This window comes from Apodemus sylvaticus, chromosome 10 (assembly GCF_947179515.1).
Source record: "Apodemus sylvaticus chromosome 10, mApoSyl1.1, whole genome shotgun sequence".
In the NCBI taxonomy this organism is placed as follows: domain Eukaryota; kingdom Metazoa; phylum Chordata; class Mammalia; order Rodentia; family Muridae; genus Apodemus; species Apodemus sylvaticus.
Window position 1 is genome coordinate 15,476,789 of NC_067481.1, and position 21,634 is coordinate 15,498,422.

At 44.2% G+C, this 21,634-nt stretch overlaps 1 protein-coding gene across 1 annotated transcript; it reads right to left on the reverse strand.

The window, feature by feature from the left end:
* Window positions 1–3,385: 3,385 nt before the first annotated feature.
* Psmd12 (proteasome 26S subunit, non-ATPase 12) lies at window positions 3,386–21,093 on the reverse strand. Its single transcript, XM_052195813.1, has 11 exons — window positions 20,891–21,093; window positions 16,330–16,389; window positions 16,112–16,240; window positions 15,271–15,378; window positions 12,719–12,823; window positions 10,089–10,238; window positions 9,867–10,001; window positions 8,364–8,476; window positions 6,824–6,998; window positions 5,055–5,132; window positions 3,386–3,653 (listed from the first exon to the last, which is right to left on the reverse strand). The coding sequence occupies exons 1-11, from the start codon at window positions 20,996–20,998 to the stop codon at window positions 3,444–3,446; spliced, it is 1,371 nt and encodes a 456-aa protein (XP_052051773.1). The 5' UTR covers window positions 20,999–21,093; the 3' UTR covers window positions 3,386–3,443.
* Between the last annotated feature and the right edge of the window lie 541 nt (window positions 21,094–21,634).

Sequence of the window (21,634 nt, forward strand, 5' to 3'; positions counted from 1 at the left end):
TGCAGTCCCAAGGCCGACAGTGCTCATCCTCCACCATGGACTGGTCTCTTCAAGAGGTGCTCATGAGTGTCCTCTGGTTTTCACACTTAATCCCTTAGTTGATGGTGAGTCTTTGCCTTTCTCCCACTTACGGACTGCCCCAAGGAACAGCGGTTCCACATACCCTTGGACCATGTCCGCCGCATTTCTTAAAGGCCTGGGCTCACCTTCTACCTGTCAGCCTAAGAACTAGTTTTAACAGAGCATCCCCACTGCTTACCAGGGGCCATGGGAGCTCCCACTCTTAGTGATGGGGTTCCCACTACCAGCTAGTGAGGTTGAGACGGCTACAGAATCCCACTGTTGACTCTGTCCTTGGCCCACAGGCTACACCCACTGAAGTGAGTCCAGTCTCCCTAGAAGACATGCAGAGATGGATTCTAGTACCAAGGGAGCTTATGTGGAGTCTTGCTTGGGGGATCCGTACCTATGGGCAAGTAAAGGCAGGAGGATTCAGAAGGCTCAACTGTACGTCAATAGCAAAGGCCTCCATCAATGTTCTAGAGGGAGCTCTTGGGGCTTCAGAGCTGTACCTCTTCCAACCCCTCAACAACAACAGGAAGGAGTTCTTTATACTCTTATGTTTACAAAGGGAAGTTGCTTCTTGAGATGGAAGTAACCAAGGGAGCTGGGAGGCAGGCAAAGACAAGTTCACTCAGTCCCCCACCCCCACCCCCAAGCCTCCCAAGACAGGGTTTCTCTGTGTAGCCCCAGATGTCCTAGAACTCACTCTGTAGACCAGACTGGCCTCGAACTCAAAAATCTGCCTGCCTCTGCCTCCCAAGTGCTGGGATTAAAGGCCTGCACCACCACTGCCCGGCAGTTCACTAAGTTTTTTGTTTGTTTGTTTGTTTGGTTTTTTTTTTTTTTTTTTTTTTTTGGATTTGGTTTTTTTGAGACAGGGTTTCTCAAACCCTGCCCACAATAACATTTTCCATGCCTGTGCCCCTATGCAAAGTGGACAAAAACAAAACTCTAAAGACAAATGAACAAATAAAAGACACGGGGAAAATGTAGGTCATAGCACCAAGTAAAAGCAGCGGCAGAGGTGCTACGCTTTGTTATTTCCACCATGTGACCTCCACTGGAATTTGTGTTGTTGGGAACGGAGCACGGCTTTGTGCATGCTGGGCAAGTGCTCTACCACTGAGTCATGTCCTCAGTCCAGAGATGGTAAAAACCTGAAAGGGCTTAGTCAGAGGCAGGATGGCAAAGACTTGGGAGGCCGGGGAAATACTTTGCGATGGTGGATCCGAGACGTAAAGGACCTGAGACTGCAGGCTGTCACAGTGTGCTGTCAATTTCAGGGCTGCAGCTGGTGAGCTTTACCTATTCTATTTATAGGAACCTAAAATGGCCTTAAATGAATGAGTGAATGAATGAGTGGAGAGATGGCTCAGCAGTTAAGGGTATTTGTTGCTCTTGCAGAGGACATGGGACGGTTCCCAGCATCCACATGATGGCTCACATAGATTTGTAAGTACAGTTCTAGAACACTGGATACCGTCTTCTAGTCTCAATGGGTACCAGGCACGAAAGTGGTCCATATACACATGCAGTCAAAACATTTATATAATGCAAAATACAATAAATATAAATAAATGAAATATAATGTTTTAAAGAAAAGTAAAATTAAGGTTTGTTGCAAATGGTGGGGTGGCCTTGAACTCGGGAGACCCGCCTGCATGCCTCTGCCTCACTGGTGCTGTGACTAAAGGTGTGCACCACCATGCCCAGCTAAACCAAAATACTCTTCCCAATTCACATTTTTAAAATCCTCATATGGCACTTAATGCCTAACAAATTGTCCTATTTCAAGATTCCACAATTTGGTATGATTGTGAGATCTCTGTGGTATTTGGATTTTTTCAAAAAAACACATACCTCCTCCACTTAAAGAAACCCTTAATTTTCTAACATTTTCATCTATTTTCTCTGAAATTAAAAAAAAAAACCTTACAGAACTTGCTTACACTAACTGATCTCAGGCTGATAGTAAATGTACCTGTTTCAATTCTGCGAAAAAGAAAAATTAAACCATGTTTACCATGAGGGTGGTCTTAAACTTCTCAGTAAGTTTTAAAGTATTAAAAAGTAATTAGATTACCTAAAACCAGATCATGGATCTGGAGATCCTGCGGAGATAATGAACTTGGCTGGTTACAGGCAGAACTAGACCTGAAGCCAGGAAGCAGCCCTACACGAGTGACACTTGAAGAGCCATGCCAAGTGACAGCTCTGTCATCCTAGATAGTTAGCCAGTTTTAAGCAGGATCCCAAGTTCAAGGCTTGCTTGGCTACAGTGAGTTCAGGGCTAGTCTGAGAAACTTAGTGAAACCCTATCGACAAACAAAAAAGTAAAAATGTAAAGCTAGGTTTATTGTTCATGGGCAAGCTCTTATCTGATACTATCTGATAGTATGAGATAAGATACTAACTTATCTTAAGCTCTGGGCGGGGCTTCCCACATAACAAGTTCATACAAAGGATGTTAGAGAAGTGGTGAACAGCCCCAAAGCCAAACCACAGTACCAGCCATCAGCAGTGACTCCAGTAACAGGAGTCAACAGAAAGCTGCCCATATCAACAGGGCATCAATTATCTGACTCAGTTAACTACCAGGCAGGCTGGGTGAGGCAGAGGCTCCACAACATAGCAAACTGCAGGCCAGCCTGGGCTACAGAAGGCCACCTCAAAACAAACAGGACATCAAAGAAGTGTGAGGGGCCCAGCATAACCAAACTACTAAGTTTGATTATGGGGTTGGAGGGGCAGCTGAGTTGGTATAGGGTTTGTTTAGCATGTTACAAAGCCCAGGGCTCAATCCCAGCACCACCTGGGAAGTAGAGGCATGGGGATCAGGTCATTGTCCTCCACCACACAGTGCAGTCTGAGGGAAAGAACACTCATATTGCATGAGAGCATTCCAAATTCCTGTCACAATGTCAAAACACAAAGCACAACTCCACTTAGAGGATCATTGCATGGTCTGTTTTTTTTGTTTTTTTTTTTTTTTTATTCTGTAAGTCATCAATGGCTTTATGACACAATCATGTATAAACACTTGTTAATCACCACCCCTCCAAGCAGAGGCAACTTCAGGAGCTGACACACACAGCCTGTTTTTATGACTGTCTGGCTGTGAGGTGAATAGAAACAAATAGTATGAACACACTCAAGGAAGCCGAGACACACACCTCTCCGTCTTCAGACTGGAGAAATGTTTTGCAGAATTATGAAACCAGGGCGTGGAAAAGGCAGAGGGGCTTGAACACATTTACTATCTTAAAATTTTAGAAAAAAAGGTCGGAGAGTAAGAAAAAAAAAACAACATATACACCATGAAAACAGTCTTTGTCTTTTAATGACCTCCAATTTTGTGTCTTCTAAAAGCATCCAGACCCTCATTGTAGATCATGTGTCATCTCCTCCTTGGCTATGAGGTGTGTCGTTTTGTTAACCAGAGACATCAGCGAGTTCAGTTTCTGAGACCAGTCATTTAATAAATTATTTGGATCCTTGGGTCTCTGGAAGTTGATGACTCCAGCCAACCTGTCTACTTTAGCAAAGATGGTCTTGTTAACGACTAGATTCGAGAGGAAAGCCTCTGACTCCTGTGAGAGAGAGACAGATTGGATTAAGATGGATAACTAAACATTCTACAATTCTTCTCCATGAATACACAAGCTAAGAGCACTGACAGTTCCTTGCCAACTGGTGACCATGATGATGTTCTTACAACACTAGATGATCATCTAATGAGTCTCCTGTCAGGTGTGGTGACAGCTCCTAGCACTGGGGAGGCGCAGGCAAGACCAGGATTTGGAGAGACCCTGGGCTATAGACAATGAAAACATAGTTCCTTTCTGTACCAATCATAAGTGCAGAATTGACAATTAAACCAGGAAGTGGAAAAGGCTGGACTGTTACTAATCAACCAACACACCACATCTGAATGTCTCCACAGCCAGGTCTTGAGTCTAAATGTGACCCTGTAGATTTAGCCCTGGTGGCAATGAGGAACAGGGCTGGCACCAACAATAAACTGGCTTCTCATCATTTTTATAGTCCTCCCCTCCTTTCTTCTCTGCAATGCTGGGGATCAAACTCAGTGGCTGCACAGGCTAGCCCTGCACGCCCCGCTGAGCTGGATCCCTATCCTACAGTTACCTCTTAGAGGCACTATGGTATAGCTATTCCCAGAAATACTGGGTGGGGAACATATGCTCTGTCACTAAGCAACTATGAGGCCACAGATAAATCAAGCTACTCTGGTGTTCTCTTCCACAAGAACTAACCAGCGGATCACAAGGGAAGCCATTTACCTCTGAGTGTGGTGACTCTTGGATGAACAGTTACAGCATGTTCTTGCCATGACAGAAATGGCTATTAACTCCTACATTTTTGGTGTTGCTGTTTTTGGTTTTTGCCTTGTTTTTTGGAAGCAGGGTCCCATGTATACTAGGCTGGCTTTAAACTATGGGGATTTGGGGGGCACGTTAAACTTAAGATCCTCCTATTCCAAGATTACAGGCAATGCTACCTCTCCTGCACCTTTGTGTCCTATCGAACACACACACACACACACAGCATGTTTCTGTGGTTCTATCAACATTTTTATCACATACACTATGAACTTAAAATTAATCAATGTAAATGTAGTCTTGGGGGTACTGGGAACTAAACCTAGACCCCCAGACCTCTCAGTGAAGGGCTAGCTAGCACAAACAATATTAATCGAACTATACACTTACTAATTTTGGCTTGGAGGGGTATTCAAGACAGTTTAGGACACTTTAAATTTAAATAATAAAATCCCATGGGGATTATGCATGCCTGCGACCCAGCACTTGGGAGACTGAGGTGGGGGAGAGAGAACAGGAAGTTGCAGGCAGTCTGAGGTGAGAGCACATAAATCCACAGCAGTGAACAGTTTTCCCACTCCCTTCTCACAAGGCCACTGACACACAACACGAATGGCCAGAAAATGCCCTGACAACGCATTCAAAACTCACATCCACAGAGAGGTCCAGAAGCTGCGCCATCCTTTTCATTGTTATCCGAGTGTAGTACTTGGCCATAATTCTGATGTTCTGTCAGGAAACATACACAGCAGTTGTCAGCTCAGTAGGGGTCACACACGCAGGTGAATTTACTGGCAACACAGACGCAGGGCTTTTCTGTAGCTCCCCCATTAAAAAGAAACTGGGTCTAAATTTCAAAAGAAAAACTAAATCCTGAGGTATAAAGACTGGCTTTCGCAGCCATTTGTGAACTTAGTATTTTATCTTCATGTTCATTTATCTATGTCTACATATATGTTTGTGCAAGGATGTCAGATTCCCTGAAACTGGAGTTACTTACAGACATGTGTGAGTGGCCACGTAGATGATATGAATTGAACCTAGGTCTTCCGGAAGAGCAGCCGGTGCTCTTAACCACTAAGTAACGTCTTCAGCCCCTTATGAACTCAGTATTTTATTGACTCATCATTTCTTTATTGAGAAAGTGCTTCATATTATGTACCTCTGGCAGGTACTCCAGAAGTTCCTGGCCTGGAACTCCATGAAGACCAGGATGCCCTGCACCATAGTGCTCTGCCTCTAAAGAAAAACCTAAGATACTTATATTAATGGCACTAGTGGTTTAAATGCTGACTATAAGCCTAGCACTTGGGAGGTAGAATCCAGAAGACCCACTACCTCATGATGTGGAAGGCCAGTCTAGGCTTCCTATCTAAAAAAATCAAAAACAATAAAAAAAAAAAAAATTTTTTTTTGTTTTTTGGATTTGGTTTTTCTGAGACAAGGTTTCTCTGTATAGCCCTGGCTGTCCTGGAACTCACTCTGTAGACCAGACTGGTCAGAAATCCGCCTGCCTCTACATCCCAGAGTGCTGGGATTACAGGCATGTGCCACCACCACCCAGCACAAAAATTTATATTTCCTAGTTTCTATGGGAAGTGGCGAAGTTAGACAAAGATTTTATTATTCATTAACTTTAGAGTTCTTAGCAAAACACCAGGACTCACGGGACAAAGTTAACTCTGAAGAGCCCCTTCCGCGGTCCATCAGGGCTGAAAGCCGTGCGGGCCCAGGAAGCCCGAGTGCTCTGCACTCACAGCTTGACCTCCCTTTCCCCTTGAAGCGATCAGCAATCTGATCGCTGATGTTTTAAGGGTCTCTTCTAGTTCCAGCTGGCCTCAAACTCACTACGTAGCTGAGCACTGTCTTGAACGCTCAATCCTTGTGCCTCCACCTCCCTAATGCTAAGCCACCACACCTGTCTTTAAGATTCTGGATTCCTAGCCGGGCGGTGGTGGCGCAGGCCTTTAAATCCCAGCACTTGGAGGCAGAGGCAGGCAGATTTCTGAGTTTGAGGCCAGCCTGGTCAGCCTGGGCTACCCAGAGAAATCCTATCTCAAAAAAAAAAAAAAAAAAAAAAAAAAAAATTCTGGATTCCTGTGGGATTCTTCCAAAATGAACAAAATGAAGACTGCTCATCTATAGCTATCTGATCTGTTTCTTCCTCTTTTTGAGAAAGGGTTTCACTGAATATCCCTGGGTAGCCTGATGAAAGTTACAGATCACAGACTGAACTCAAATTCTTAGCAGTTTTAAACTGAACCTCCTGCCTCAGCTCCTTGTATGCTGGGATTACAGAGTGTGTCTCCACGCCCCCCTCATCAGAAAAGGGGCGTAGTGTATGCTCAAACCTCCCACTCTTACTTCTAAGAGACAATATGAAAGGGAAAATATGAGCCAGCAGACTGCACGGGTCTTACATGCTCCACGACTCTGTTCTTCAAATCTTTCCACCTTTTTTCACCTTCTTCTGTAGAGCTGAAGACGTCAGTTGCTGGGGTCTCAGAGGAGCCCTTTCGTAGCTCCACCCCATATTCCTCAACGAGTGTGGACCAACGCATCAGCTCCATTGTGGTAAAAAGCTTCAGCAGATCCCTATAAAGTGCATACAACTCAGTATTTGAGATATGCCTAGCAAGGTTAGTGTTGCCAATCCCAAGTCCCAAATATAAAGTGCTTCCTGACCGGAAACTTCCTTCTTGCCATATTGATGACTGTGTGTGTGTGTTACACAAACCCCATGGTGCACAAATATGTCAGAAGACAATTTGTGAAAGCTGGATCTCTTCCCACCACGTGGGTTCTGGGGCTGAGGCTGCCAGGCTCAGAAGTACCTTTGCTCACTATGCAGCCATGGCCTGAAACTGACGTTGAGTGCTGACACGATGCCACAGGGGAAAATTCCAGGGACTTAGTGGACCTCAATGTTAAACTTGTGACCAAGTATAAGGCAACAAGTCCTCACTGAAGCATCATGGTTCAGAACTAGGGACAGCGGTGAGATCGCACACCTCTACCTCCTGATGGGTGATCTAAAAAGTTACAATATTATGTAAAGTTATCTTCTGACTAGCCCTGTAAAAACGTACATGAACTTGAGGCTTGGGCCCCAACCCAACATGGTTACTCTGTACATCCAAAGATTTCAAAATTTGAAAAACATCTCATGTCAAGCATTTCATGTAAGAGAGTCTCAGCTTGACCCACAACAAACAAAAACCAAGCAAATGAACAAATCAAACTCTTGCCACTCTTACTTAGTAGAACATAACAAACTCAACTCTGGTCAATTACTGTGTCATTTCCCACAATTTGAAGAGATTCCCCTCTATCAAAAGTGTTCTCCTGGGGGACTGGGGGCTGGAGAGATGGCTCAGCAGTTAATTAATAGCACTGACTGCTCTTCCAGAGGTCCCGAGTTACATGGTGGCTCCCAACCATTTGTAAGGGGATCTGATGCCCTTTTCTGGTGTGTCTGAAGACAGCTACAGTGTACTAGTATAAATAATAATAATAAATAATAATAATAAAAAATAAAAAAGTGTTCTCCTTTCTATACCTGCCAATCTGAAACAGCTGTTAAGCACACTAGTCAAACAGGTAAGAAAAAAAAGCTATTAAAACAAAAGCCAGTCACTTGGGAAGAAACGTGTCTGTTTGTGAAGTCTGACACACTTCAGATGGACATGCTCCTGAAGAACCTGATGTCCAGGCCACTGGTGAGAAACCTGCTGACAACAGATTACTAACCACAAGCTGCTGAGCACAGCTGACAGAACCCCCAGTGTTGGAGAACTGAGTGTCAAGAACCCTCTAGGGCGCTGCGTCCTCAGTGTCCACGGCAGCACCGACTAGACTTTGCCACAGTGACTTTTTTCTCTACTCCAATCTTGAAGTAGGTACGGGCACAGGTGAAGGGACCAATGTGGAGTGGATTTCCACTGTGACATATGCACTTACTTGTATTTGGGAATTTCTTCCAGCTTCTTGTCACTACTTATCCGGTGAACCAAATCTGACTGCTCATTGTCAAAAGGCGCCAGGATAACGTAGAGAACAACGCTTTTCAGAGCCTAAGGAAGTCATAAGCAGGATTTATTTGTAACTGGAAACATAATGGGGTTGAGTAAAAGGCAGACGAGTGAAATAGTTCTATGCTCTAATTCTTGTCTGAACTCAAATAGTCATGCTCCTTAATCCCAGTACTTGAAGGCAGGCAGGGGGACCAGTGAATTTCAGGTCAGCCTGGTCTACACAGCAAGTTTCAGACCCTGAATTCTTATCCTTAATTCTAGCACTCAGGAGGCAGAGGCAAGTGGATCTCGGAGTTTGAGGTCAACTTGGTCTACAGAGTGAGTTTCAGGACAGCAAAATTACACAGAGAAACCAAAACCATAAACAACCAAACAATTTTTGGGGCAAATGTAGTGAGGATAATCCTTGCTGTTAGTGAGCATAAATGCTGCACACAGCCACAAGTGTCCTTTCTTCTTTACTTTTCAAAACAGGGCCTCAAAATGTAGCTGTGGCTGGCACGGAGCTCACTTTGCACATGGGCTATAGCCCAAACTTGCTGTGATCCTCTCATCTATTAAATCAGTTTATTTTTTTAAAAAAAAAAAATGATTGATGGCTTGATTTTTGGATGTGAGTACACTGTAGCTGTCTTCAGACACACCAGAAGAGAGCACTGGACCCTATTATTGATGGTGGTGAGCCACCATGTGGGTGCTGGGAATTGAACTCAGGACCTCTGGAAGAGCAGTCGGTGCTCTAAACCACTGAGCCATCTCTCCAGTCCTTAAAGCAGACTTTATAGCAGCTCTGGTGGTATATACTTTCAGTTCTAGGAGTGGGAGATAGATTCAAAACCACCTGGAGTTGAAGGCTAGCTTTGAATAATAGAATTTGAGGCTAGTCTGGTATATGACACTGACTTCAAAAAACCAAAACAAAGCCGGGCGGTGGTGGCACACGCCTGTAATCCCAGCACTTGGGAGGCAGAGGCAGATGGATTTCTGAGTTCCAGGCCAGCCTGGTCTACAGAGTGAGTTCTAGGCCAGCCAGGGCTACACAGAGAAACCGTCTCAAAAGAGAAAAAAAACCCAAAAAAACCAAACAAAACACACACAAAAAAACAAAGAAAACAAAAATAACAATGGGAAAAATGAACAAGTTCCCAAAATTATTGGTATCTGTAACCTCCTCAACATGTTAAACAGATTTTTCTTTTGCAAAGCAGTCCCAGTTAGCCAGGCAGCGTGAACAGAAAGGAGCACCCCGGAGTGCATCCCCATGGCAGTTACAGAGGGAGGAAAACAGGCAGAATGCAAGCCATCTTTCCCTCTTCTTCCTCACGCTAGGAATCACAACGAAGACCCGAGCCAGCCAGGGGAGGGCTCTAGACTGAGTTGCACCCTGCCCTGAGGCTGCCCTAGCATTAGGTCACCTCCAGCTCCTCACCTGCTGCCACTTGTCACTTTCTGCCTGAATGCAGGGCGTGTCGTAGATGGCTCTGTAGTGCTTACAGATGGACAGATAGGACCCCTCGTGCTGATCCAGCTGAATCATTAAGTTATAGTACTTCAACTTTAACTTCTGAAACAAGTTCACAAAGTAAGTTGGGCTTGCGGCTTCCAGTCAAACACTCTTAAGTGTGACCAGGCTGTGCAGAGACATGCTCACCTCTGTGTTTTCTTCTTGGAAGAATTTGGTATTAATTTTTTTGCTGATAATCTGTGTGCGAATGTAATCCTTCACAGCTAGGCAGAGTCTCATCTGCTCCAGAATAAACTCCACTCGCTCCTTCTTCTCCATGGACCCATAGGTTTCCACCTAGCAGAGCAACTCCTCAAGTAAGTTTAAATTACTTAAGTGGATATTAAAATAGTTAGCTAGATCAAGTATGAACTCTTCATACTTGTACAGTGCTGGCAATTATACAAAAAGTAAGTTATGCGGCTAAAGGCCAAGCTCAATAATACAAGTGCTTGCTGCTCTTCCCCAGAACCCAGTTCTGTACCCAGCACCGTGTCAGGCGCCACACAACCCCTTTGAACTCCAGCTCCAAGATATTCAATACCCTCATCTAGTCCCAAGGGCCCCTATGCGTAGAGACACACCTTTCTCTTACACACGAGTGCACAAGCATATGAGTCACACATTTTACATATGTGTGTGTATGTATATATTTTCATATATTCTAAGCAGAATTGGACAGTGGTAATGCACACCTTTAGTTTTAGCACTTGAGAGACAGAGACGGGTGGATCTCCCTGATTTCGAGGATAGCCTATAGAGCAAGTTCCAGGACAGTCAGAACTACACAGAAAAAACCCAGTCTCAAAACCCCAAAACCACACACACACACACACACACACACACACACACACATCCAAACACACATACATGTATATGCGTATATACATATATGCATACCTACATGTGCTTGTGTACGTGCATGCGTATGTAAAATGGTGTTTTCAAGACAGGGTGTCACTATATAGCTCTGGCTGTCCTGTGAGAGAGCTGGGTGATCCAGCACTTGGGAGGCAGACAGATGGATCTTGGTAGACCTGGACAAGCCTGGTCTACAGAGATAGTTCCAAGATATCCAGGGCTACACAGAGAAGACCCGGTTTTGAAAAGCTACTAATGATGAAAAAGACTTTAAGGAGCCGGGCGGTGGTGGTGCACGCCTGAAATCCCAGTACTCTGGGAGGCAGAGGCAGGCGGATTTCTGAGTTTGAGGCCAGCCTGGTCTAGAGAGTGAATTCCAGGACAGCCAGGGCAACACGGAGAAACCCTGTCCTGAAAAAAACAAATCCAAAAAAAAAAAGACTTTGAGGGCAAAAAGAAGCAGAATCAGTGTGCAGACCCCCAGGCCAGTCATTTAATGCCTCTGAAGTTCAATTTCCTTGGCTGGAAAATCAGGGAAAACAGTGTTGGTGTGAAGGTTCCTGGGATGAAGACTGCAGAGTGGTGTTCTCAGCCTTCCTAACGCTGCGACCGTTTGATACAGCCCCTTATGTTGTGGAATTATAATGTAAATATCTGATATGTGACCTCTGTGAAAGTGTCATTTAACCTTCAGAGGGCTCAAGACTGACAGTTTGAGAAGCACTGATATAATGGATCTGAGATTTATAAAAGAAAAGATCAGAGAATGAAGACAATGCAGGGCACTAGACCCTTTGAATAAAGTCACTTCTTCCCTTCCTTAACCCAAGTGGAAAAGGAACTTGACTGCAAAGTGAGAGTAACCTATTTAGCTTAGTGGGCAGTCTCTGATGGGGTCCAGGTACTGTGAGGCCACTAACATGACTTGACACTTCAAGCACAGAAAATGTACTATTTTCTGGTGACATCCCTGAGTTTCTCAGAATGCTTAGCTATGGACAGGGAAAACACATTTACAGATCCATTCTGTAAGTTTGTGCTTTTAGAGTGTCCTGGGGACTACAGCATCAAACCCAGGGTTCTGGATGCAAGGAACACACTTATTACTGAGTTCTTAGAGTCCTAGCTCTGGCAAATTTTCTTTGACAAATCATTTTGGTCTAGAAATTTACCTCTAATCAACCATTTACTAAGAATAAAGCCAATAATTTAAAAGCAGATTCCTAAGGCAAAGTAAACAATGCATTTACTTATTTAAATTCTAAACAGAGGCTGGGCTGTGGTGATGCATGTCTTAATCTCAGCACTCAGGAGGCAGAGGTAGGTGGGGCTCTGTGAGTTCCAAGACAGCCAGGCTACAAAGAGAAACCTTGTCTTAGAAAAATCAAAACCAACCAACCAACCAAAAAACCAAAAAAAAACCCCCCAAATCTAAATAGAACACAAATGTTCAAAAAATAATTCTACAAAAACTAAGGCCAATCTTTTGATGGCCTTACTTCTTCAAATTATGTTTGGCAGGTTAGCTTGCAAAATCAGTTTTAAGGGGCCCAAAGAACATACTGTGTTGTGTACATGTTTATTCTTGGTAATTTAGCAAGAAGCAACAAAGAGGTATCAAAATAAACCACTTCCACAGGAAAATACTACCAACTCAGCATATAAGTTTACATGGTCCCTAAAACATCTTTTTTTCCTTTAAAGATTTATTTATTATTATTATTATTATTATTATTATTATTATTATTATTATATGTAAGTACTCTGTAGCTGTCTTCAGACACACCAGAAGAGGGCATCCAATCTCATTACAGATGGTTGTGAGCCACCATGTGGTTTTGCTGGGATTTGAACTCAGGACCTTTGGAAAAGCTCTTACTGAGCTCTTACTCCAGCTCCTCCCTAAAACATCTTACCTGTAACTCTTGAAGGATGGAGGCAGCCTCTTTCACATCGCCGTTTTGCTCTTTTATAGTTGCTAAGGTTTTAGTCAGCCGAGCACGCTCAATTTCAACATAAATCTATAAACAGAAATTGATAGTATTAAAACACTTGCAGAAACATGTTAACATTTAAAGGGCAGAGTTGCACTATTAGGTCTTATTGCCTCATCCTAAGGCACAACTCATCACCCATATACACTGCGAGACGCCTCTCACTTCATACCCAGAGCCAGGATGCAAAAGCAAGTATCTTTATAACACATTCTCCAGGGCTGGAGACACAGCTCACCCACTCAGTCTACTGCTGTACTAGGACTGCAATCTGGATCCCAGCACCCACATCAGGTGCCTCACAAATGCCTGCAACCTCAGCTCCAGGGATCCAATGCTGATTTCTGGCCCCTGTGGGTATCAACTCCCAACATATATAAATAAAGTAACTTAAACCACCTCCACCCCAGACCTACCACAACCACCAACAACAGCAAAAAGACCCCAAGTAATAGGACTACAAGTTGTATTAATGGCACAGAAAACAAAAAGTGGCTTTAAAAGATTTGCAAATAACACTTTGCAACAAGGAGATGCAGAGCTCAAAATCTGTAATTCTAAGGCTCTAAACCAGATTCATCTTTTGTTCTGGATGTGGCCTGAACTCAAGTCTGCATCTGCTCTAAGCATGTCCATGGCCACTAAGGCATACACCAGCTCAATTCATGTTAAACATAATTAAAAAAAAAATCTGAGGCCAGACAAGGAGCATGCCTGTAATTCCAGTACTCAGGAAGCCAAGGCAGGACCTCTGGTTTGAAGCTAGCATGAGTTATAAAAGATTGTCTATTCTATTTTTACCCTTCTTCCCTCCAATCTGATCTCACTAACAATTTAAACTACTAGACTCTTTTTTTTTTTTTTGAAACAGGGCCTCACTGAGTAAGCCCTGTGTAGGCCTGGAGATCTGTCTGCCTCTGCCTTGAAAGTGCTGGGATTAAAGGTGTGCACCTCCATACCTGGCTTGCTAGCATTTTTTTTGGGGGGGGAGGGGTGTTTGGTTTTTCAATACAGGGTTTCTATGTATAGCCCTGGCTATCCTGGAACTTACTCTGTAGACCAGGCTGGCTTCGAACTCAGAAAGCCACCTGCCTCTGCCTCCCAAGTGCTGGGATTACAGGCGTGCGCCACCATGCCCGGCTTGCTAGCATTTTTTATAGCTATAAAATTAGTAGATTAACTTCCAACAAATCAGACACCAAAAATCTAAATTTAAGCCATAAAGAACCTGAGATATGAACATTCGTGCTGTGCAGCAATCCTTCCACACCCAGCCAATACTTAGGTATCTTTTTAATCACACATTTTTTTCATGTGTACTCATGCATGAATGCTAATGCAACGAAGCATACATGGAATTAAAATCAGAGTGCCTGTAGGTCTCAGGGATCAAAGGAAAGCTGTCCAGCTCTGGAGGAAACATCTAATAACCCACTAGGCCATGCTGCAAGTCCACCTAAATTACCTACCTACCTATCTAACTATCTATCTACCTATATCTATCTATCTACCCACCCTATCTCCTCATATCTACAATGTCTTGGGCCATATAGATTGACTCATTTTAAGATTTATTTATTTATGTATATGAGAACACAGCAGCTTTACATATGGTTGTGAGCCTTCATGTGGTTGCTGGAAATTGAATTTAGGACCTCTGCTCACTCCAGTCAACCCCGCTCACTCCGGTTAACCTTGCTTGTTCAGACCCAAAGACTTATTTATTATTATAAATAAGTACACTGTAGCTGTCTTCAGATACACAGCCAGAAGAGGGCGTCAGATCTCATTACAGATGGCTGTGAGCCACCATGTGGTTGATGGGATTTGAACTCAGGACCTCTGGAAGATCAGTCAGTGCTCTTAACTGCTGAGCCATCTCTCCTGCCCCAATTTTAACTCATTTTAATAAGTCACATAACTGGACTGCTCAGTGGTTAAGAACATTGGCTGCCCATCCAGAGGTCCTGAGTTCAGTTCCCAGCAACCATGTGGTGGCTCATGACCATCTATAAAGGGATCTGATGCCTTCTTCTGACACGCAGGTCAGACAGATCGCTCCTACATTTAAAAAAATATCTAAGTAAATAAACTTTACAAAAGTCACATAACCCAGTCAGTCAAGACACCAAAGCAAACGGATGGCAAGTCCCAGGCTCCATTGTCTTTTTCTCTCTCAAAAGCTACATCAAGTTTGAGATTGAAATCACTTAATTCTAAGCCAGGTGTGGTGGCACATCTGGGTCTAGTGGCACATACCTTTCATTTCAGAACCTGGAAGGAAAGACAGGCAGATCTCTTGGGGTTTGAGGCCAGCTCACACACTGGTCTATACAGTGAGTCTGAGGTCAGTCAGGGCTGCATGGACATACAGTCATACAAACTAACAAAAACCACAAATATATGTACATGCAACACAGAAGCACTTGACCCTCACAGACTGTAGTAAGAAGCCATGTCAGCAGAAAACTCACCTTCCCTTCTGTAACCATCCGAAGAGTATCAATCAATCGCAGCTTGACTGGCAGGTCTGTGATCTCCTCCACGTAAGTACAGCACTGTTGAACCATTTTTGCAACTGCCTAATTAATAAAATATGATAAACCATTCATAAGTGAAATTCCTTCTTCAAACAGAAAGAAACTAAATAATTTTGTTTGTTTTGAGAAAGGATCTCTCTGTGGAGCTCTGGCTGGTCTGGAACTCTCTATGTATACCAGGCTAGCCTTATATTCACAGAGGGCCACCTGCCTGTGCATCCCTAATGCTGGGATTAAAGGAATGCTCCACTGCCCCCAGCTTGGGGCAAGGGGGAATTCCATAGATATAGTCCAGTAGAATTTCTTTTTTGGGTGTTTTTTTTTTTTTTCCAAGACAGGGTTTCTCTGTGCAGCCCTGGTTGTCCTGGAACTCACTCTGTAGACCAGACTGGCCTCGAACTCAGAAATCCGCCTGCCTCTGCCTCCCAAGGGCTGGGATTAAAGGCGTGCACCACCCCCCCACCCTCCCACCCCCCCGGCCAGTCCAGTAGAATTTCTAACCACCTCTAGAACACAACTAGAAAATTTGAAGTTAAACAAATTTCCAATGACTTCAGAGATTAGATTCCTAAAAGTCCTTATTTAAATGCAAACATATAAACATTTGAGCTTGTGTGCCACAGCCCACATGTGAGGTCAGAGGACACCGTGCAGGAGTCAGCCTCCTTCCACTGCGTGGGTCTTGGGGTCAGGCTTGGCAGCAGGAACCTTTCCCTGCTGAGCCACCTCTCTAAGCCCAGGTTTTTTTGTGTTTCTAAAGCAATCAGGAACCCACCTGTTTTAACTGACTCCGTCGTTTTGACAGAAGCATAATATTTTCATTCAGTAAGTCCCATTCTTTAGCCTCATAGCACATTTTCACCACTGCAACCAGGATGCGGGACGTGGACACCATGTCAGAGGCCTGCAAGGGTTACAATCCATCGTAAGTGAATGGGCAGCTTCAAACCAATCCCTGCTAAGTGCAGTGCGCACCACTCACTAAGTACTTACCGTCCGGGTCTGCTTTTCTAGAGAGAGAAGGGTTTCAATGACTTCTTGAAGCCGTCCTTCCTGAAACGAGAGAAACAATCAACAGAAGTATCGCCAGCAGACCAGCCCCAGCATTGACTGAAGCTTTTGGGAAAGCTAAAACAATGGTTACTCTAAAGGAAACATGTCGGCCATTCCTGCTCCATTTGTAACTCTCCATTTGTGAAAAGCTTGCTCCTCCTGGCAGTCTTTAGGATAGGGATTTCCTACTAAGGACCCACACAACTCGCTTTTCTCCTTTGTGTTGAGTGCTCTACCACTGTGCCTCATTTCTAGCAGTCCAGGAGTTTTTCTTTTTGCCCCCCCCTTCTCTTTCTTCCTTCCTTCCTTCCTTCCTTCCATTCATTCATTCATTCATTCATTCATAGGCAGGGTCTCATGGAGTCCAGACTGTAGCCAAGTATGACTCTGAATTTCTACTTGCTTGCTTGCTTGCTTACAGTTCCAGGTGTCTATAACCACATCTGGTTTGTAAGGTACTAGGGGTAGAACCAATTGCATGTGAGTCAAGCACTCTACCAACTGAACTATACCCCAAAATCTATAAACTTTTTGTTAGTTTGTTTTGAGATAAGGTTTCTTAGTGTAGCCCTGGCTGTCCTAGAAGACCCAACTGCCTCCTTCTCCCAAGTGCTGGGATTAAAGATGTGTGCCACCATAGCCTGCCCCCACAACCTCAGAAAAATTGAACCTGAAACTACAATGATGTCTCCTCTGAGAAAACACTGAGTCTTTGTTTTAGATTCTAATTTATCAACTCAGAGTGGTGATACCTGTTTATCTTGTCCTGACCAGAACTCCTACCTGGTAGGACTCTGAAGAGTACAAATAGAAGAAGAAATGATTTGAAGAAAACACCCACAAGCTAGCCAGGAAGTCATGTTTTTAAGGAAGGGCTGCTGCAAAGTAAATACACCTGCTGAGAGATAAGAGTAGACACAGGGCAGAGTAGAGGGCTGAGGCTAGCCCTGCAGACCTATGTAGAGCATTAGCTGAGTGCTCACCGAGGGGAAAATGGACAAATCTAGGAAAATCGTCTAAAGATTTTTATTTATTATTATATGTAAGTACACTGTAGCAGTCTTCAGACACACCAGAAGAGGGCGTCAGATCTCATTACAGATGGTTGTGAGCTACCATGTGGTTGCTGGGATTTGAACTCAGGACCTTTAGAATAGCAGTTGGTGCTCTTAACCACTGAGCCATCTCTCCAGCCCTCTACAATCGACATTTTAAGAGACTTGATGAGCCACAGAAACATCAGCAGAAGCAGAATCCAAGCTCTTCCCATCCTGGCCCCCCAGTTCCCCATTCCTGCATGATAATTCCCTTATATGGATGACTGTGCTTTGTTCAAAGTAATCTCTACAGAAAATAGTACATGAAAATAACTGAAAATGAGAAAGACAAAAGTAAACATATCAAGCATCCTTTACTTACTAAGACAGCGGCCATGGCTGCTGTCTCTGCAGTCAGGCGCAGTGTAGCAGAATCAGGGCACACTAACTCAGAGCAGACACTAAAGAGTCGCACTGCTGTAGTCCATGCACTGCAGGACCAGCACCACATCAAAGGCCATCTTCTTAGAAAGGAGCTCTGGACTTGTGCTCTCTGAACTGCTGGTCACTCAGCCCCTCAGTGAATACTGACCCCACAGCCTCTACTTTGTAATAATCCTGAACTATATTCTAATATTTCCTTTTAATCTCAGCAAAGTTTAAACTCTGAAATTGCTGTCTAACATGATAGCTCAATGTGAAGCTTCATTAGCCAAACACGTATTATTGCTTCTACAGATACCTTTGCTGCTTTTTGAGACAGGGTCTCACTCTGAAGCCCAGGCTCCTCCTGGCCTGGCTTCCTGTATGGTAAGCTCACAGGTGAGAGCTGTCCCATGCTTGGTGTCATTGTCACTCGTCTACTGCTGTGAAGAGACAACATGACCAAGGCAACTCTCCTTAGAGAAAACATTTCATTGGGGACTTGCTTACAGCTTCAGAGTTTGGTATATTATTATAATGTTGGGGTGCAGGCAAGCAGGTGCTGGAGCCGTGGTTAAAGCTACATCCTAATCCACAGGCAGGGGCGGGGCAGAGACAGACAGACAGACAGACAGACAGAGACACTGACACTCTGGGTTTGGAGTGGGCTTTTAAAAACCAGCCTGGTCTATAGAGTGAGTTCCAGGACAGCCAGGGCCATACAGAGAAATCCTGTCTCGAAAAAAACCAAACCCATAAATAAATAAATAAATAAATAAATAAATAAATGCAAAACCAAACCTCAAAATCCTGGTAACTAAGCATTCAAATACAGGAACCTATAGGGGCCATTCCTATTCAAACCACCACATCAAGCTTGAAGGTAAATTTTCATACCTCATGTAATAGTGGTTAATATAGAAAGTGGTCTACCAAGTGGGCTGTGAGTTCCCTTAGGCCTGGAGCCTTGGTTACTTGTCACTTCTCTTATACCAACTTGGACACAACCTATGTTAAACTATTCAGATGATCTTAACTGGCTTACTATTGGCTGTCACAATAAGGAGGGTGTGACAAGTTGTTATGGCTGTCAAGTTAGTCCTGTCTGAGGGACACTACCATCATCTTCATTAAATACACAATCAAACCACACTTGTTCCTCCCACTTTTCTATGTTCAACCCAATGACTATGCATGTCTTCCTTCCTGTCCATTCACAGCTTCCGAAATGCCACCTCCTCAGGCAGCCTTTCACCTCAAAGGGAGCAAGATGGCAAGTCATTCAAACCCAGTGTCAGAACATGTAACCTGTGTGACTCATTTTCCTTACTGAGAAAATCTCTGTAGATGAGCTAATATCTACAGTTTGTTCAGTGTCAGTAATGCCAGGCTCTGTAGGATCTCCACGTGTGCTTCCACCAACCACTAAGAGATCCAATCTGTTAATCTGTTAAAATTTGCTAAACGACCACCAGAAGGAAATAATACAAAGTTAGCATAACTAGTGGAAGCCTGAAGCCTCGGGTGAGCCGCCTGACCAGGGAACCAGGGTACTAGAAACTGATCTCAGGAATTCCAGAAGAGCAGCAAATGCTCCTAACTGCTGAGCCCGCACCTGACACATTCTTATCAAGTATCTGCGCCTATAATTTTTACCTTCAAATTTTCTTTCACATTTGAAACAATTTCTGAAGGGAAATTAAGTGCAGATAACTCTTTAAACAGGAATGAGATATAGCCAAAACTGATTACTGTTCTTGTTGCTAGGAAACTGAGCACGATTACCCTGGGATAAACCATTGAACTTTAAGTCTTCTCACAAATGAAAAGAACAAAACTTTCTTCATAGTTACTAATGAGCTCAAGATAAAAATAAAACACCATACACTAAAATGTTCCTACACTCCAAAGTAGAATTGTACTGTTAAGGACTCAGCATCAGAGTTTCCCATTCAAGCCAGCAGTGCCACTCAAGCTGGTATTTGTAAATATTCTACACTCTGTACTTATATATTAAGTTCTTTTAAGACCAAACAATCCTTATAGTGAGTGTATCCTAGGTGACTTTTGAGACTGAACTGTAGGAATTTAAGGAGGTCTGGATATAATCATTAGCAATAACCAACAACACATCTAATGAACAAACCTAGTTTTGACTCCTTGGCTACTACTAACTATAATCTAGGGCAAAATGCATTCAGGTTTGGCTTTTGTAAGTATAAAATGATATAAAAAGTTGCCAGGCACATAGTGTAGAGTGTGGAATTGTTTGGGTCAAGGTATGCTCTTTTTCCATAGTAAAGGTTTGACAGATGGTGTAGATCAGGGGTAGAGCATTTGCCTAGCGTGTGCATGACCCTGAGTTTGATCTCTAGCACCACAAACCACCCATTGTTCATTATCTACCATCTCAGCCTCTGTACTTTTAATACCCGTTTGTCCTTCCTCTACTGTTCTCTCTAGAAATGACTATCTCAACTTTATTTCGGCCTACTCAAATCTAAGATACAAATGTCAGCTTCTGTCCTATAAGAATGATTAGCTTCCTTCCATGTTCCAATAACACTTTCACTTGGATAGCTCACTAAGATGCATAGAGTCCCGCGTTCATTGCGTGTGTATTATCACTTTTCTGGTCCTCCTGGCCAAAGGGCCAGTCACTGCCATGATTTACATATACTTAAAGGATGTTAACTGACTGGGCCATAGTAATATTAGAACCAAACTCGTCTGCAGCCTGAAGCTGAGAACGGACTAAACCAAACCTTACTTAGCGTCCCAAGAAAGAGCAAGCACTAAGACCAGGCGTCAAGTTCGATGGGAAAGAGATGGCCATTTATTTATCTAGCGCTTGGGGAGCTTCGGGTTGCGGCGACTCCCGGGAAGATAGACCCGGGGTCTCCTACTCAAGCAAATCCAACCTCGGCAAGGAAGACACGAAGGCTGCGCGCTCCAGCTCGCAGGCCCCCTGAGGCCTAGGCAGGCTCCACGCCGTGACTCAGCCCCTGGCGCCCGCCAACAGCCGGCTGTCCTCCCCTCACCTTGGCCAGCTTCTCACACTCAGGCAGGCGCTGGTCCACCGTGGCACTGTAGTCCACCTCCATCTTCACAATGCGCCCATCGGCCCGCTCCGAGCCGCCGTCCGCCATGGTCCCTGCCTAAGAGTCCCCTGCTGTCCCCCAGATTCGGCCACCACTCGTCACTCGCACCGGAAGTTGCCCGCGCATCCACTCAGGCAATGCGTCGGAAGTCCGCGAGAAGGACCCCGTGAGGCCCTCTGCCTTGGTCTCCAGTCAGGCAGTGCTGCAGACAGCCCCGGAGGCGGGGCGTACAGCGCGCGCGGGGGGGGGGGGGCCCGCAGGCCCGAGAATGGGCGGGGCTTTCTGAGGGCGGGACTAGTGCTCTAGTCTCCTGTCCTAAACATCCGTGTCTGAGGTAAGCGAACGTGACACGGCAGAATGTCTCACGTTCTTTTAAGTCCTCTGCTTCGAAAATCAATTTACCAAAACAGTCGGTGAACCACTTGTCTTTTCTTGGTCCTCGGTGTTCCCATTTTTAAATGAGGAGGCTAAAACTGACCCTGAAAGACAAAAGTTCTAAGGTTTTCTCTGCATTGATCTATGGGATTTAATTGCTCTTAAAAAAAAAGAAAAAGGTAGTGGTGGCGCACGCTTTTAATCCCAGCGCTTGGGAGGCAGAGGCAGGTGGATTTCTGAGTTCGAGGCGAGCCTGGTCTACAGAGTGAGTTCAACTCTGTCTCGGAAAAAAAATCAATAATAAAAAAA